The 18,748-nt window shown below is 33.4% G+C and overlaps 1 protein-coding gene across 1 annotated transcript in view; it reads left to right on the plus strand.

Moving 5' to 3' along the window:
- The first annotated feature begins 1,158 nt into the window (after positions 1–1,158).
- Positions 1,159–18,748, plus strand: part of LOC127723555 (tyrosyl-DNA phosphodiesterase 2-like) — a 28,703-nt gene continuing 11,113 nt past the window's right edge. Inside the window, exons 1-3 of the mRNA XM_052230229.1 lie at positions 1,159–1,273; positions 2,126–2,336; positions 5,581–5,751. Of these exons, the coding sequence (XP_052086189.1) occupies positions 2,178–2,336; positions 5,581–5,751 (330 nt within the window). The 5' untranslated portion in view covers positions 1,159–1,273; positions 2,126–2,177. The remainder of the gene's footprint in view (positions 1,274–2,125; positions 2,337–5,580; positions 5,752–18,748) is intronic.

The following is an 18,748-nucleotide window of genomic DNA, read 5'->3' on the forward strand; positions in this document are numbered from 1 at the left end:
CAGCGATATAGATTTGATGACATTTTGGGCATGAATCAAAGCTTCCTTCCGTTTGCCTTATAAGAGCCCTTATAACCGATATTGGAATGTTGTTTTTTTTTTTGCTACCATGATAGTGAATTTCATGTTACCAATAGTTATTTAAGACTATTTAAATCTAGTTGTAAACCATTTAGTTGATCTTGTCTTTCATGTGTAAAAAGGACCATAAACTACTCGGTAAGATGAAGTTAGCTCCATAACATAATGTCCTTATATTGTACAGTTAGCTTTTCTTTTTTACATCTTCTATTATATTTATGTTCTATTTCTTTGGTCTCTGGTGGAAATTTGTCTCACTCGAAATCATACCACATCTTCTCATCTTTATATTCATTTGATAATTCAAGAAGAAATATGATAAAATACAATAAAGGAGCTAAGGACCTTTCCGCCCTGAAAAAAAATGAAGTTTTACAAAATGATATAATTTCAGCTAAATATAACTGTTTATATGAGTAAGTGAATTGTTGAAACTGTTAAAACTCTAAAATATATAATGAATCTTAACGGAGATTTTAGTGTCTACAGAAAGGAAAACCCCAATTTTCTACAAAAAAGTATAAAATGTGCAAATATACATTTCACAAATATTTAGTAAGTGCGAAATATTTAGCACATTACCAAAACAATATTGATATGAAAGATGTTGTTTCTATAGAAAAAACATTGAAGTGATATATATAGTAAGAACCTGCATTTGCTCTATACTTGCAGGTCATAAAGCCAGAAAAAAATACCTAAACTATATATTTTCTACATAGGGAAATGCCTATTCCAAGTCATGAATATGACAGTTGTTAACTTATCAATTCGTTTGATGTGTTTGAGCTTTTTCCTTAGAGTTTGGTATTTTTGTTATTTTACTTTTTGTCGCAAAATCCCATAAAAATCACATTTCCTTGACTTCAGAACTAAGCTTATTGTTACGATAAGGATCGAAATCTACTTATTTTTAATTTGGCATCACTTGAACTTTGAAAAAGACAAAAAAATTGAAATCTTCAATCAAAAGTAAAAAATAGGCTCTTATTTCACCCTGTCCTTTACACTAATGATAAAGCTATTATCTGCCTATTTATATTCTTTATATATATTTGGCATATATGCTTTAGAGTATATCTGATGAAGAATCGTCACTAGATAGAATTAAATTGTTATCATGGAACATCGATGGTCTTTCTGAGGATAGCATCAAAGAACGAACAAGTGCTGTAATCTCGATTATAAATAGGTAAGTGTACCGTGTGATAACATAGTTATTGCAACCTAACCAGCAGGACAAAAATGCATTGGATGAGTTTTGGTATCGTAAAGATTGAAGTTTCAACTTTGTTAATTTCTTGGACTCTCTCAGATATTTTATATTTTGGATAATAAGTACAAATTTGAATAAAACAAAAAGGAATTTCAATTTAGCAAAGTTGCCTTATGGACTCTCATGCTTATTATTGTTTTGAAGAAGAAGAAAACAACAGACAAACAGTATTTACCAGAAATCAGAAGTATATTTCAAAACACTTAAATTTCAACTTTGAACAATTTCATTGAAAACTCTCATACTTTGATTATTTTGAAAAATAACACCGATCCTGCAACCAATGACTGTAAAGATTTTGAATTTATTCGTAATATATGAGCTGCGTCGGATAAAAACATTATGCAAATGAATTTTAATACATCTGTTAACCTATTTTGGGTTGAATAAATCTCTACGGAAAGTATGTAACTGTTTGAAAATTTAGTCGTTATAAGAACCCTACAAAACAGACAAGAGTTCACCTTTTATATCGTATTTAATGTTCCATAAACAAAGTCTTATCCATGTACATGTATATGGCCACTCGCCTAAGGTCGATTTCTGTCCGACGAAGCTCATATTTTACTGGTGGTGATTTAGATTTTGACATATTGTAAAGATTTTTGTCTATTGTTGAAGTCCGAAAGTTTACCTCTCGTTGTGGTCAGTTAGCTCTTTCATCGCCGCATATAACATCCACTTCTTATCTACCTTAAAGAAACTTGCAAGCTAATTTTATAATTTCCGATCAACTGTTATAAATATTACACTTAATTTTGATTGTAGGGAAAGACCTGATGTAGTATTTCTACAAGAAGTCATACTTGATACGTTGGAGATGCTGTCCAGAAAATGTCTAGAGTATACGTTTATAGAATCAGGTGTTGAATGTTATTTTACAGTCATTATGGTGAAGCAAAATGTTGTACAGGTTACAGACTCAAAAATCATTCCTTTTACTAGCAGTAAACAGGAGAGAACGTTACAAAGAGTTGAGGTAAGAAAAAACTAAATGTTTAACCTTCTGTTATTACTTTTTCGTTGATACACAAGCTAATGTTTAAGGATCCTGATGATTCTTTTGTAGATGGAGCAACCGCCTGTCTTATAAAATTATAAAACGGGTATCTTTGATGAGTGCTTTTCACATCCAAATAATTATAGGCAGTAAATACGTAACCTCTGATGTACATTCCACTCGGTAATTAAACTTACATGCTTGCAGGTGAACAATGTGTAACCAAAGTGCGCAGATCAATTCCATTCGTTTGATGTGTTTGAGCTTTTGATTTTGCCATTTTATAAAAGACTTCCCGTTTTGAATTTCCCTTGATTACAACTTTCATAAAAAAAAGTCACTGAAGATGACCCCTTATGCGATGTCTTCGAATCTTCTTCGAGTGACATACAAAGGTAACGGACCAGAGTGAAAGATCTGTGTTAACCAGATTGACATGTATAAAATCGTTGAATTTAGTACACCTAGTAATATACTAATCACACTTATACATAGACAATTGTGAAAAAATTAACATTAACATAACCCCGTTACTAATGACCACATTATTGAGAAAAAAAGAGCTTAGTTTTAGAAAAAGAAAGGGTTTTGAAAATCTCTCAAATAGACCATCAAATATCAATGTGTAATAATATCTAGTATATTCATTGAAAAATGAGGCCAAAGATACCAAAAATACACTCAAACTCATAAGTAGAAAATAAACTGACAACGCCATGGCTAAAAAAGAAAAAGACAACCAGACAAACAACAGTACAAAAAAACACAACATAGAAAACTAAACATTGAGCAACACGAACCCAACAAAAAAGTGAGGATGATCTCAGGTGCTCCGGAAGGGCAATCTGATCCTGCTCCACACGTGGCACTTGTCGTGTTGCTTATGTTAGTACACACCCGGTAATAAGTCTTTTTCGGTAGGTCACATTCGGGGAAAAGGGGACAGGATTGTAGTTACGACAATTCGAACATATCCGCTGTCATCTGTGAAACGGATATTCCATAACGGTCAACCAACTCGTGATGGCGTCTGTAAAATTTACGAAGTGATGAATTCACCTTCACCACTTGGAACTCTTGGTTTAATAGCTTCCTTGTTAGCAGCAATCCTCTATCAAGGAAATCATGATAGGAAATATAAGCCGTGGAGTATCGTATCAACTGGGAGATATATACTCCGTATGCAGGCGCTGCCGGAATGTTGCTCCATATGGATAGAAAGTTCACAATTGGGAAGCTGAAATCATCACTTTTGTCGTACAGTTTTATTTTCAAACGACCCTCATTGTCAATCTCTAGATGTAAGTCAAGATATGAGGCAGACTTAACTGTATCTATTGTATTCTTTATCTCAAGTTCGAAGGGATAGATGAGTTCAACATATTCACCAAATTTTGAATTATTTATTGAGAGAACATCGTCTATATAGCGGAAAGTAAAGTTAGAGGATACTGCTTACTTCTTTTCTTTCTTCCTAAGAAGTTCCTGTATGAAGTCAGCCTCATATGAATAAAGGAACAAGTCGAGATATGAGACAGACTTAACTGTATATGTTCTATCCTTTATCTCAAGTTCGATGGGATAGATGAGTTCAACATATTCACCAAATTTTGAATTATTAAGTGAGAGAACATCATCTATATAGAGGAAAGTAAAGTTAAGGGATACTGCTTACTTCTTTTCTTTCTTCCTAAGAAATTCCTGTATGAAGTCAGCCTCATATGAATAAAGGAACAAGTCGGCAAGAAGAAGAGCACAGTTGGTTCCCATGGGAACGCCGATTGTTTGTTGAAAAACACGTCCTCCAAACGTAACAAATATGTTTCAAGCATCTTGATAATGTCAGTTTCAGAGTATTTTTTGTTTGAATCAGAGTGATGTTTTACAAAGTACGATTTATCCCTCCCTAAGACAAGATACTTGTATCTACGTTGGCCATTCATTTTTATGAAACAAAGCTGCACCAACTCTTTCAATTTGTATTTTAGTTTTGAATGGGAAATACTAGTGTAAAGTGTAGAAAAGTCATATGTTTTAATACTATTGCAAGATGAAAGAGTCTTAGATTGTATGTACTCTAAAAGATCTTTGGAATTTTTAAGTATCCACATCTGATTCACGCCACCTCTTGAATAGGTAGTTTCACAATAACTTTGAAGTCCAGTTCTTCATATTTGGTTGAAACATAGAACAGACCTATGATTATCCAGGATTTTCTTCTTGGTAAGTGTCGTGGGAGTATAAGTTGAGTTTCCAAGTAAATTGTCAATACCCAATTCATTTATTAAACAGTTAAAGTAATGTGCTTTACACACAAAAATGATGTTGTTTGGGGCTTTATCTGCGGGGACGACAACATATTTGTCATGGAGGTAAGACAGGTGTTTTGCAACATTTGGGTTTGTAAAGATTTATGTAGCATGGATATTCATAGACCCAATCAGTTTTTTTAATTCTGATTTGTATCAACGACTGCACAGCCTTATTCCATTCGGAAGGAGTATGTAAGTCTTCTTTTCTCGCGTTTAACTCATTGCCTGGCATAATCCTCGACCTCAGTATTTTGAAGTTGTGTTTCCAATTGATGGATTTAGGTCCATAATATTTCGGTCCTTTCGATAACACATTTCGCAGAGAAGTGTTATTGACAATTTTTAGGTCACCAGTAATAACATGCCCAGCCGGATTATATATGAATGGGGAACTAGCATAGGTGAAATCAGGAGGTTTAGACTTGAAGTCGTCAATACTTCCTGTCATTCAGAAAGGTCAAATATTTCAATTTTGTCCAAAAGCAACGTGGTTTAACAGGATAGGCTGTCAAAATGAGTGTGATGCTAGAGACACTTGCTCTGTTGGCAGCCTTGGTCTTGTGCCAAACGAATGCCATGTTTAGTTTTGCTTTTTATAACATGTTTCAACCAGTTCATGGCTTGGGTTAAACGTTTCGTTTTTGCATTATTTTTTCACTTAAAAATCATAGTTAAGCATGCCATTTCTGAAATAATCATATTAGGGGCGTGTAAGCAAACAAATGTACAAGTATATCAGAAGTTATATCAAGAAAAGATATGAATAACAGTAAAAAGACTTCGTTAATAAATTTGGAATTAAATTGAAAATTAAATGCTTAAGTACATTCTACATTTACATTTACCAATCTGCAAATGTTTCAAGTACATAAACAGGATTAAAAAAAACACCTACTATATATTTATTTTAGTGTACAATAAAAGGTTTACCTTGCCTGTTGATGGCATCACATTTGGAAAGTATGAAAACCAACAGTGATGAGAGGAAACATCAGCTGAAAAGAGCTTTGCACCATGTGATAAATGCTAGTCGTGACAGAACTGTGCTTTTTGGCGGAGACTTTAACGTTAGAGACAGAGAGGTAAAAATAGTTTAAATGAAAGTTCAAAAAATAAATTGGAAGCTGCTGCCAAGCCCGAATTGGTCCCTTGGAAGTATTTTGCCCAAAATGACGCGACATTCTAGAATCCATGGGATTTAAAGTATAGTCAAATATATGTAAATGTCATACTTTCAAACAGATACCATGTGTACTTGTACAGTCAAACGGACTGTATATATACATTGTGTGATCACCAAGAACGTCAAAGCAAACGCCCCGGCCAATGTTGCCTTAATATTGACCTTTGTATGAGATCTGATTTCATGTCTGACCTTCAATTCATCGAATACGTATGGATATTGAATAGAAATATCTCAGTCGAATTTTCATTCAATTAAGCAGGATTTCCCATGGAAATGAGATGTAAGACAGTAGCAATATGGCACATTGTATGTTTATTCATTTCTGAAGTCAAATTGTAACCTAGAGCTATTATATCCTAATTTATATCAAAGTTATATTTGCACGACACTACCACAACGAGATAGACAAAGGAACACAAACACGGACTGAATATAGCATGATTACATTCTTTCAAAACTTCATAGCTTGCACAAGAAACCAAAAAAAAAAAAATTCAACAACTTTCTCTTACCAACTTAATTGTTGACCTCAAAAGCGTTGCAAAAGAAATGCAATCATACCGTATCAAATTAGCCAATTTCATTTTTAAAATGTAACAATTTATGAACAAGTTATACTTTCAAGAGTAGTGTATAATACTTGTGTCTTTGGTGACACTTCCAACCAATTGGTCGATGCCACTGTTGAAGGACCTCAAGAATATCACCAGCCCAGTAGTCAACGTCTCTTTGTTGACATGAAATATCATTGATCGGTAATTTTTGTAAATTTACTGTTTTGTAAATTGTTCGCAATACTAGTGATGCTCTAACCCATGCAGATATTACCTAAGCCGAATTTGGCAAATTTTTGGAAATTTGGGTCATCAATGCTTTGCAACTTTCACTTGCTTAGGCCTTAAAACTATTATGACTCGCGCGTCACTATTGAGTCTTTTTGTTAACAATACTGATTTATTATTCATGTTATTTTAACAGAACACCTAATTTGTCTTACAATGTGTCTGTTATTCCTGTTAATTTCTTATTCTTTTTTATTATCCTATTTATTTTACTTGTAGATACGTGAAATCAAGGGACTTCCCAAAGGTGTTTTGGACATTTGGATAGAAACCGGAAAAAATAAGGAAACACAGTTTACGTGGGACACATCTATCAACACAAACCTGAAATGGGCTGAAAATCAAGACTTCAAACCTAAAATTAGATTCGATCGTATATATATGAGACATCCAAAAACAGAATCAGTTATAACTCCCGTGTCGTTTCAGCTGATTGGTAAAGAAAAAATTGCCACGTGTGGTTTATTCCCTAGTGATCACTGGGGTCTTCTTGTACATTTTGACATAAACATTAACACAACCAAGCCATAATGTTAAATATTGACTGAAGTTTTTTTTTTCAATGAACAGTCAGATTTCTTAATTATGTCGTAGTATAACTGATCTTGGTTAAGCAGTGACGCTTGAACGTTGTATTGGTTTTTTTTTATCCGCATTGATCTACTCAGTCTAGTTGTCAGTACCCCATTGACGTGTTTGTTCAATGATTGGTTTTATGGTAGATTCAAGCAGATGAAATAAAACTTTGCTTTGGTTAGAGCAAAAGAGAAGATGTTTAAGGGGTTTGGAGCACTCCTTTCTTTGGAAATTATTTATATTCTTAGATACAAATCATAGAATAACTGAACTGCGTTAAGCAATAGCACATGAATATTCAGTGTGTGTGTGTGTGTGAGAGAGGGAGAAAGAGAGAGAGAGAGAGAGAGATCTTAGCATACAATTTTGGTCAGTGTGTGTATGTGTGTGAGAGAGAGAGAGAGAGAGAGAGAGAGAGAGAGAGAGAGAGAGAGAGCAGTATACAATTTTGGTTAGATATTTACCTATGTCTCTCTTTCCAAACCTAGTTATGTCTAGACATCTGTTGACGAAGTCCTAATATACTATAAAGTAGTTTAAGTAGATATAATTGTTTCAATATAATCAGTACATGACAAATCAATTTTGTGTTTTTGTCAAATAAGACTCACGTTCGTATCTAGTCAGCTATTCATGGGTGCAAAATTGTTGTAGCAACCACTTTTGTTGGGTTTTTTTTTTCTTTTTGGTGCTTGTTGATGTTTAGTGTTTAAACTATTACTGTTGAATTAAAGAGTATAAATGTAATATTTTCTTATCAATATAGTCTTCTATAGTGGACTATACGAATCCCGCCACACTCTGTATGTGCATGTCCAATGTCAGGAGATTGTAGTTCAGTGGTTGTTGTTGGTTCATGTCTGTCATATATTTTTTTCGTAAAGTGTATTTTTAGAAGTTATGCCGTTATTTTACTCGTGTGAATTGTTTCACATTATTCATAGCGCATGCCTAAACTGTATGGATTGTTTTCTTATTGTTGAAGGCCGTATGGTGACCTATGTTTACTAACATCCACTTCAATTGAACTCCTGTGGAGAGTTGTCTCATTGGCAATCATACATGTACCACAGCTCCTTTTTATACGCCCGTCAAATTTTTGACGGGACGTATTATGTTATACAAATGTCCGGCGTCCGTCCGTCTGTCTGTCCGTCTGTCCGTCTGTCTGTCCGTCTGTCTGTCCGGCGTAAACATGTCGCACCGTAACTTGAGAATGACTTATCCAAATTTCATGAAACTTAACATAGTTGTTTCTTATGATGGCCAAACGATCTGTATACTTTTTGGTGAAAAAAAGATTAAAACTTTTTGAGTTACGGGACTTAGTAACTAAAACAGGTGTGTGTTTTTTTTTCACATGTCGCGCCGTATCTCAAAAACAATTTATGATTATTACTTAAAACTTTACACACTTCTTAGTTATATTAATCTTAAGATCTGTATACTTTTTGGTGATGATTCAAAATTTTATTTTTGAGATATTGATTTTTTTTTTTAAAAGGGGTGTTTTCACATGTCGCGCCGTATCTCAAAAACGATTTATGATTATTGCTTAAAATTTTACACACTTCTTAGTTATATTAAACTAAAGATCTGTATACTTTTTGGTTTTGATTCAAAATTTTATTTTATAGATATTGAGTTTTTTGTAAAAAAAAAAAAGGGGGTTTTCGCATGTCACGCCGTATGTCAGAAACTATTTATGCTTATTGCATAAAAATTCACACACAAGACGACGGGCGTATCATGCGCTCATGGCGCAGCTGTTTATTATATTGATAATTATTCATTGAGCAAAGGGCACTGCAAAGAAGCTACTGATAAAGATATGTAATGAAAATTTACGCATAGCTTAAAAAACTAATCAGAAGATCACAGAGTCCTTTCACATGCTCCTCGGTCAATTACTGTTTGCTGTTGTAAGCCATCTACAAGCAATAGAATAAATGATCAATAATTTAGTTAGATAAGACTTCATCAAATGTGCACCCGTAAAGCTGGTTAACGTTTGGTCTTCAAATCTCTTCATCATAACTTCGTTATCGAATATGCCTATCGATTGGCTGATTCAAGCGCAACTGGTAAGTCTTGTGTAGATGAAAAGCGCATATTTTGTTTACTGAACTATCAGCCTTGTATCTTTGATAAGAATTCAAAACCACTGGATCATGCAACTGCTGGTGAACGTTTCGTTCCATTGGTATAACCAGCGAAGTAGTTAGCACTCGAGTGCTGAAATAAAAAATCATTGGGTCGACATTTTCCATAAATTTGACGTTTATACAATTTAAAATCATTTGAAACACTCAGGATTTTTCCAATGCATAAATGGCAAGCTTTGGCACAACATTTTGGAATTAGTGGTTATCTTGTATTACTTCGTAAAATGAATTTACCATTTAAAAAGTTTATTTAAGCACAATGTTTGAGACGTGTGTACAATAAATGCAAGCATATCGTGCTTGATTACAAACCTCGAGGAATCTTTAATAAGTTTTATTGAACCCCACTACGTGCGAATTGTGTGCCTATACCAAGTCATGCTTTCTGTGTCACCTTCTATTTGTAGTTCAATGTTTTCGGAGGAGTCGGTTATTGGTGGTTGGCGGCATTCTGTTGTACTGTCCAATACCTCTGTATGCTTTTTATGCATTAGCTAAGGATGTGATCTCGATTCAGATAGAGACCTTTTTAAAGAATAACAACAGCACTTAAACGACGGGTGCCACATGTGAAGCAGGATCTGCTTACCCTTCCGTAGCACTTCGAGATCACTCCCGGTTTTTGGTTGGGGTCGTGTTGCTCAGTCATTAGTTTTCTATGTTGTGTTTTGCATACTGTTGTTTGTCTTTTTTGGTTCTTTTCTTTCTTGTTCATGGCGTTGTCAGTTTATTTCAGACTTATGAGTTTGAATGTCCCTTTGGTATATCTTTTGCCTCTCTTTTTTATTTAATCCGGTAAGAGAATGTCTTGTTTGATTTGCTGAATTTTAGTAATAGTTTGCATTCCTTTATATACATCCCGATGATTGATCGACTTACCACGATCAGTATGCCCACAAGGGTTTATGATAATTTTCTAAGTTATAATTGCATGGTTACAATCACTATATATTCTTCATTGGTTCATGATATATAACCAGATACAATGTACGCACGACTTAATGAACTTAATGTCAGAGGAACACCACGGATACCACGAGTGCAATGAAAATTTTTTTAAAATTACGAGTTCAACCCCAATTTTATGTAGGATTGATGTCGTTTCTGTAAAATGCTATTAAGATTTGATACTTTATGTTTCGTCCTTTTTTCACCATTTTTCTTTATAGCTCTCGACTTATTAATTTCAATTACTTCCTTTCTGTTCTAATCTTCCCGGATATGGACATGTTTTGAAAAGTAAATTAACAAAAACACCAAACTCCAAGGAAAATTTAAAACGAAAAGTCCCTCACCAAATGGCAAAATCAAAAGCTCAAACACGTCAAACGAATGGAAAACAACTGTCATATTCCTGACTTGGTACTGGCCATACTGCCAGTTCAACCATACTTTGAAAAGTTGTTTTGGTCATGGTTTTTTATTGTCATAAAGGGAGGAAAATATAATAGACCACTTTCGAGTTTGTTGCATTTCCGTCAAAATGTTTGGTTTCAGTGACCACCATTCGCGCGTTTAGGGGCATCGTCACTTCCTTCCCTTGTTAAGCGAGTGGTTGAAACAAAATATGATGCTATATAGATCGAAATATTCGGCAAATTAAATTCTTATAATTTTATTTTAACTGTGAGTGAAATTGGAAATCGTCCGCGTTCTCCTTAAATAATGAGATTTGGTGTTATCTGCTTTAGATTTAATATGATCTTGCAAAATCGCAAATGTATTTTTTCTAAAATATCCAGATTTTTTTTTTAAAACCCAAGACGTCTGAACTGTGAGGTAATATCGGTAAAATGGCTTTATCAGACATATGTCATTGCCATTAGATTGATAAATTATGTTTTCGATATTTGTTTTAATATACTACATGTATACATTGCTTTTGTTCCCTGCTCTCTTGGATATTGTCTAGTTTTTAAAAATGACCCACCTCTAGCAAAATATACTCCAAGATACATTGAAGTCTTTAACTATTTCAACTTCTGTATCACAATAATTTGCAAACGTATCTAAGATAAACTGTAATTCCTTGCTTGATTCAACAAAATTATATACAAAAACATCAGTATTTTAAGATAAACCATTAACTCATTTTCTATATCGCAACTGATAGATTAAACCCCTTTAATTTCTTTTTTTTAAATTAAGTAAAATTCCTTTTCAAAACAATCTTCTATCAAACCAATGAATGCATACGAACAATATAAAAAAAAAAGTATGACCGAGTCGACTGTTGCCGACACAACTGTGACGGAACTGGTAGTGTGGCCGAACGTCCCAAAAGCCCAAAAGAACATAATTCAATAACACACTGGTGGGATGTATAAATACCGAGCCACGTCAAGAGGATAATACAAAAAATGGATTAAACAGTAAAGGTTAAAAATATACAAAGGTATATAAAAAGTAAACGTTTCATTTAGGAACCAAACTTGTACATGGAAGAGGAAGAAGAAGAACACTACAACACGTAATTAAGATGATAAACAATGTAATTACAACCGAGATCACAAAAGATCTGGAATCAACATCTTAATTAACAAGCCTCGATGTGGTAGATTGTAGATTTTCCTATGTATTGAGATAACTGTTAATGAGTTCCCGACATGCATACTGATTTGTGGCGGAGTGTGAGTAAGCAGCTCTACCCTTTTGCGCATTAATACAAAGAGTTGTGATAGGATCATAACTAAGAGACAGCTATCCACCAATTACCAAAGAACGAAAATAAAAACTGCAGGTCATCGTGCGACCTTCAACAATGAGAAAACCCACACCGTTGATAGTATGCTATAAAAAGTTCCCATGATGACAAGATGTGAACTGATGTGTAGCTTGATAAAAAAAAAAGAATGAATGCAAGATAAAAGTTATCCAAAAAATAAAAACTTTCTAACTAATACATGATATATATAAGATACCGAACACTATATGAACCAAACTATTCCCATCCACACACCTAAAGGGTCAGTAGAAGTCATATGTTGCAAGGCAAAATGTCTACCCCTATCCAAAACGTATCCTGTTTTATGCTATGGAAATGCCAATTTCGCCGCCCTTTAATCAATCAATCATATCACCAAGTTGATAATGTTAATCTTGTTTTCAGTAAAAAGGAGCCGTCTTTAATACGGTATAATTTGTGATTTGTTTTGTTTTTGTTTCTATTAAGTACTTAATTTAGTAGCAATGTACGAATGTTGACGAGTATCTTCAAAATCACTGAAAAGGCATATTGATTATACATAAAAGTTGTTGCCAGCAAATAAAATGCGTATAATGTAAACATCCATATACGTACTAATTTATTTCCGATACTCTTAGTTGTGTAAGTATTATATCCTTATAAATGTTTAAATTACATATTTTCTGTGCAGCATTTTTTTTTTTTGTTGACTTATTTTACTTGCAATTTTTAGTCATATTAACTGTATCCCTGCCTGTACAAAGAAAGTGAAACGAGCATGATGTTTTGAATTGGGTCTGGCAAAATCTTTTACTTCGTGAGTACATTATAATTGCTGTGTATGGTCATGATGGTAGAAACAGGAATGCAACATAGGTGAATACGCTTTGAAAATTAATAACAACTTTCTTTTTAAATTTATGAAGACATTCTCTTCATTTAAGATTCAAAAAAGGGGGGGTGGGGGGTTCCTGGTGTTGGACCCCCCTTTTATTCGATTTTTAGTTTTCGATTATAATATCACGTCAAACGAATGGAATACAACTGTCATATTCCTGACTTGGTACTGGCCATACTGCCAGTTCAACCATACTTTGAAAAGTTGTTTTGGTCATGGTTTTTTATTGTCATAAAGGGAGGAAAATATAATAGACCACTTTCGATTTTGTTGCATTTCCGTCAAAGTCTTTGGTTTCAGTGACCATCACTCGCGCGTTTAGGGGTATCGTCACTTCCTTCCCTTGTTGAGCAAGCGGTTGAAACAAAATATGATGCTATATAGATCGAATTGTTCGTCAAATTAAATTCTTATAATTATATTTTAACTGTGAGTGAAATTGGAAATCGTCCGCGTTCTCCATAAATAATGAGATTTGGTATTATCTGCTTTAGATTTAATATGATCTTGCGAAATCTCAAATGTATTTTTTCTCAAATATCCAGATTTTAAAAACCCAAGACGTCTGAACTGTGAGGTAATACCGGTAAAATGGCTTTATCAGACATATCTCATTGCCATTAGATTGATAATTTATGTTTTCGATATTTGTTTTAATATACTACATGTATACATTGCTTTTGTTCCCTGATCTCTAGGATATTGTCTAGTTTTTAAAAATGATCCCAACAGTATTTTAAGATAAACCATTAACTCATTTTCTATATCGCAACTGATAGATTAAACCCCTTTAATTTCTTTTTTTTTTTAATTAAGTAAAATTCCTTTTCAAAACAATCTTCTATCAAACCAATGAATACATACGAACAATATAAAAAAAGTATGACCGAGTCGACTGTTGCCGACACAACTGTTCAATAACACACTGGTGGGATGTATAAATACCGAGCCACGCCAAGAGGATAATACAAAAAATGGATTAAACAGTAAAGGTTAAAAAAATACAAAGGAATATAAAAAAGTAAACGTTTAATTTAGGAACCCAACTCGTATATGGAAGAGGAAGAAGAAGAACACTACAACACGTAATTAAGATGATAAACGTTGTAATTACAACCGATATCACAAAGGATCTGGAATCAACATCTTAATCAACAAGCCTCGATGTGGTAGATTGTAGATTTTCGTATGTATTGAGATAACTGTTAACGAGTTCCCGGCATGTATACTGATTTGTGGCGGAGTGTGAGTAAGCAGCTCTACCCTTTTGCGCATTTATACAAAAAGATGTGATAGGATCATAACTAAGAGACATCTATCCACCAATTACCAAAGAACGAAAATAAAAACTGCAGGTCATCGTGCGGCCTTCAACAATGAGAAAACCCACACAGTAGATAGTTTGCTATAAAAGTTCCCATGATGACAAGATGTGAACTTATGTATAGCTTGATAAAAAAAGAATGAATACAAAATAAAAGTCAACCAAGAAATAAAAAAGGTTCTAACTAATACATGATATAAAGATAGAAGATACCGAACACTATATGAACCAAACTATTCCCATCCACACACCTAAAGGGTCAGTAGAGGTCATATGTTGCAAGGCAAAATTTCTACCCCTTTCCAAAACGTATCCTATTTTATGCTATGGCAATGTCAATTTCACCGCCCTTTAATCAATCAATCATATCACCAAGTTGATAACGTTAATCTTGTTTTCAGTAAAAATGAGCCTTCTTTAATACGGTATAATTTGTGATTTGTTTTGTTTTTGTTTCTATTAAGTAATTAATTTAGTAGCAATGTGCGAATGTTGACGAGTATTTATAAAATCACTAAAAAGGCATATTGATTATACATAAAAGCTGTTGCCAGCAAATAAAATGCGTGTAATGTAAACATCCATATACGTCCTAATTTATTTCCGATACTCTTAGTTGTGTAAGTATTATATCCTTATAAATGTTTAAATTATATATTTTCTGTGCAGCATTTTTTCTTTTTGTTGACTTATTCTACTTGCAATTTTTAGTTATATTAACTGTATCCCTGCCTGTACAAAGAAAGTGAAACGAGCATGATGTTTTGAATTGGGTCTGGCAAAATCTTTTACTTCGTAAGTACATTATAATTGCTGTGTATGGTCATGATGGTAGAAACAGGAATGCAACATAGGTGAATACACTTTAAAAATTAATAACAACTTACTTTTTAAATTTATGAAGACATTCTCTTCATTGAGGATTCAAAAAGGGGGAGGGTCCTGGTGTTGGACCCCCCTTTTTCGATTTTTAGTTTTCGATTATAATAACGTTTTATGATGTTGCGGGAGTTGCAAAACAACATTTTCATGGCTGGATTTGCGCCCGCTCTTTAAATTTATTTTGAATAGCAGGGATAAAAAAGTGATTACCTTGGTGTTGTTTCCCCCATTAAGCTTCCACATAGTACCGGATCATGATTTATACAATCCCCGTTAAGATTTCTTAGTTTAAAAAGTACGTGTACTTTACTTGCTATTAATATAGGTTTTATTTGTTCCATTATTATGTCTTAAAAAAACAGAATTGTGGAAGGTATAATGTTTTTACCTTTCCGTCAGTTCGTTCTTCCGTCTGTCAGTCTTAAAAAAACAGAATTGTTGAAGGTATAATGTTTCAACCATTCCGTCAGTTTGTTCTTCCGTCTGTCAGTCTTTTCATACATCCTTTATCCCTCAAATTTTAGGGTTATAAAAAATAAATAAATGAAGATAATGGTCAACATCGATGTGACAGCAACCAAACAATATAACTAAAATGCATCTAGACTGAACATGCAGTATTCAATATCTATAAAATTGTTATAAACCTCCATGGAATGTTTCGAAACTTAGCTTCAAGATAAAAAAAAATTACGTTTGAAAAATATAGTTCAGTTGTTCTAATAAATTGCTATGGTTGCGATCAATACTACACCTTTACACTGACAGTAGCATGGCAATTAATTGCGATCAATACTACACCTTAAAAAGTTTACACTGAATCACAGGCGAGACCCAGAGTTCGGCAGAACCCTTCATGATTTTTAACGTTTATGTCCCTTAATCTAGGTCTACCCTATTAACACTTTGAAATAATATTATTTAAGAATTTAATGCTTCTTTTTGTAAACTTATTGGGGTGTAAAAGCGTTGACCGAAGTACATTTTGTATGAAAGGCGGAAGCGCTTCATTCTAAAAATGTGCGCACAGTCAACGCTTTTACAACCCTATAAAATTACTAAAAGAAGCATTCAATACTTATAATTACATTTTTTTGCTAGGATCATGAAAACACGATTTCTATCAAGTTATTCTTTTTGTTAACCTTTGCATTTTATTGTGGAAGTTCGTGTTATCATGAATGTTACATTTCATTTTGAAATGAAGGTTAATTTCAGAATGACGCGAAATTGCTGTTAGCCAATCAAAATTTCGTACTATAATGAACCATACATGTAAAGTTATTATTACAAATTACAATTTAAAACCAGGATCATAATTCGTTTGATATTTTACTTTTATCAATTTCGTTTGATATTTTACTTTTATCAATTTCAGGTAGAAAATGTAAATCAGCTAATTGATTACAGTACAGTTTTGTTTGAACACATTAAAGTCGATAAATGGAGAGGCTAAGTAAACATGACGTTGAATTAGTATTCGAAATTTTGAAACATAAAGGTAAAATAGTATTAGACAGTGAACAATTCATGCTTATAAAAACCACACCTGTACCACTGCCTAAAGTTTTAAGTCTATCTAATCTTCTAGAACTTGCCAAAAGCTCAATGATAAGGATACAAGCAACATACAACGAGAGAACCAACGAATGGTATGTTAATCCTGACTTCCGGAAATCCTCGGAGTTATTGCATGAAGTTCGTAATTCCTTTTCAGATTATGATTTATCTCCTGAGAGGTCTGAGATTATTACAAAGTTTGAACAGTATGAAAAAGAGTATAAAACAATTGAAATCATGTGTGAAGTTTCAACTGAACTTTTGAAAACAGGACACTATAATGAGTTTCCCGGCATGCAAGGAGAAAATATCAAATCTGTGAATGAATTGTTGTCCTATTTAGTCAATACGTCAGAGGATGACGATGACTCATGTTACAAAATATCACAGCTGACAGTGTTCTTAAAAGCAGTAGCTAAAAAACTTGAGCAGTGGGTAGAACCTTACTTTAATAAAAGAAGCGAGCAGGTAATTCAGAATAAATTACAATGTGCCAAGAAAATATAAAGTTAAATTGATATTTTTGTTTTTGTGAATAAAAAAGCTGTATTCTTTTCATCTCTCCCTAAATTCATATTATGATATATTATAACCATCACCCTAGACGCATACTGTATTTAATTTTAAAATTCAAAACCATGATTGCTGTTTCAAGAAAAGCCGACATTATCAAGGTCAACTTACTTTGCCTGCAGACAGTCCCGGAAGTAATGCTAACCCAAAATGATATTTCTACTCCACCTGTCTAAGAGGTTTCCGCGGTAATTTACACCACTGTGTTTGTTCTTTAATCAACGTTTTGTTTCTATCAATTAGTAAATTTGGAAACGAGAATATTGGAAATCATAAAATAGTGTACCTTTCAGTATAACCAGTGTCACGTGATTATTTCTATACATGTATGTATGTGGTATGGGTTTTGCTCATTGTTGAATGTCGTACAGTGACCACTAGTTGATTGCTTCTATGTATTTTGTCTTTGGTGGAGAGTTTTATCATTGGCAATCATACCACATGTTCTGATTTTCATATATAATTCATTGGTTTAATGTTGAGCATAAAGTAACTAAGCATTGCTTTATATATTAATTCTTCTATAATATGTACGCGATTGGTCGAAAAATACATCTGTTGTTTGAATTCATAGACTTTTAGCATATTCATTTGTCATTTTCAATTATTTAGGCGAAACTGCAATGCTAGTCCAAGGCTGTTTTTATTTGTATTTCGTATCTCTCGTCACTAGAGAGTCCTTTCACAGATTGGTGTTTGCAAATCGTTAACGACTGATATTTTATTTCAAATATAGATTTACATTCTTGAACGTTGATATCATACATTTATTGTTAAATATGCAGGAAGGAACAGATATTCTTGAACTACTTTGCCATTTGCTGTATATAGTAACCATGTCAGAGGGAAACATTCAAAGAATTCGAGATGTAAACTGTATTGAATCAATGAAACCTTATCTCAATTCTGACGACAACGGAATTCGACTTCTCTGTTTAGCAGTCCTTAGTAATATAGCGAATGAATCTGAAGTTCAGACTTTAAAAAGCAACGATGGCATCATTAAGTATTTAGTATGGGCAATGTCCATGGCACTGAAGACTGAATGTGAATTTTGGGACATCTGGTCACTACTGGAACTTGCTAAAAATGAGAATAACTAACTTAACGTGTATGGAAATTTAATATGAAATGAATTAAATGAAATACGAAACAAACAAGGAGTTCATTAGAATTAATTACTTTACTATGGAAAGTTACTGAAAGAAAACATCATACTGATATAAGCACCATTTGTCTTTTTTCTCCAATGTTTTGATTCGTTTTATGTTTTATTTAGTTGTAAAACAGGTGGCCAGAAATTATTCCAACAAAAGATTATTAGTACAACATGGTGCAGTGCCACTTCTTGTAGGAATAGTAGAACAAGGGGACATAGATGAACAAT

Source organism: Mytilus californianus, unplaced genomic scaffold (genome assembly GCF_021869535.1).
Source record: "Mytilus californianus isolate M0D057914Y unplaced genomic scaffold, xbMytCali1.0.p SCAF_13, whole genome shotgun sequence".
NCBI lineage: Eukaryota > Metazoa > Mollusca > Bivalvia > Mytilida > Mytilidae > Mytilus > Mytilus californianus.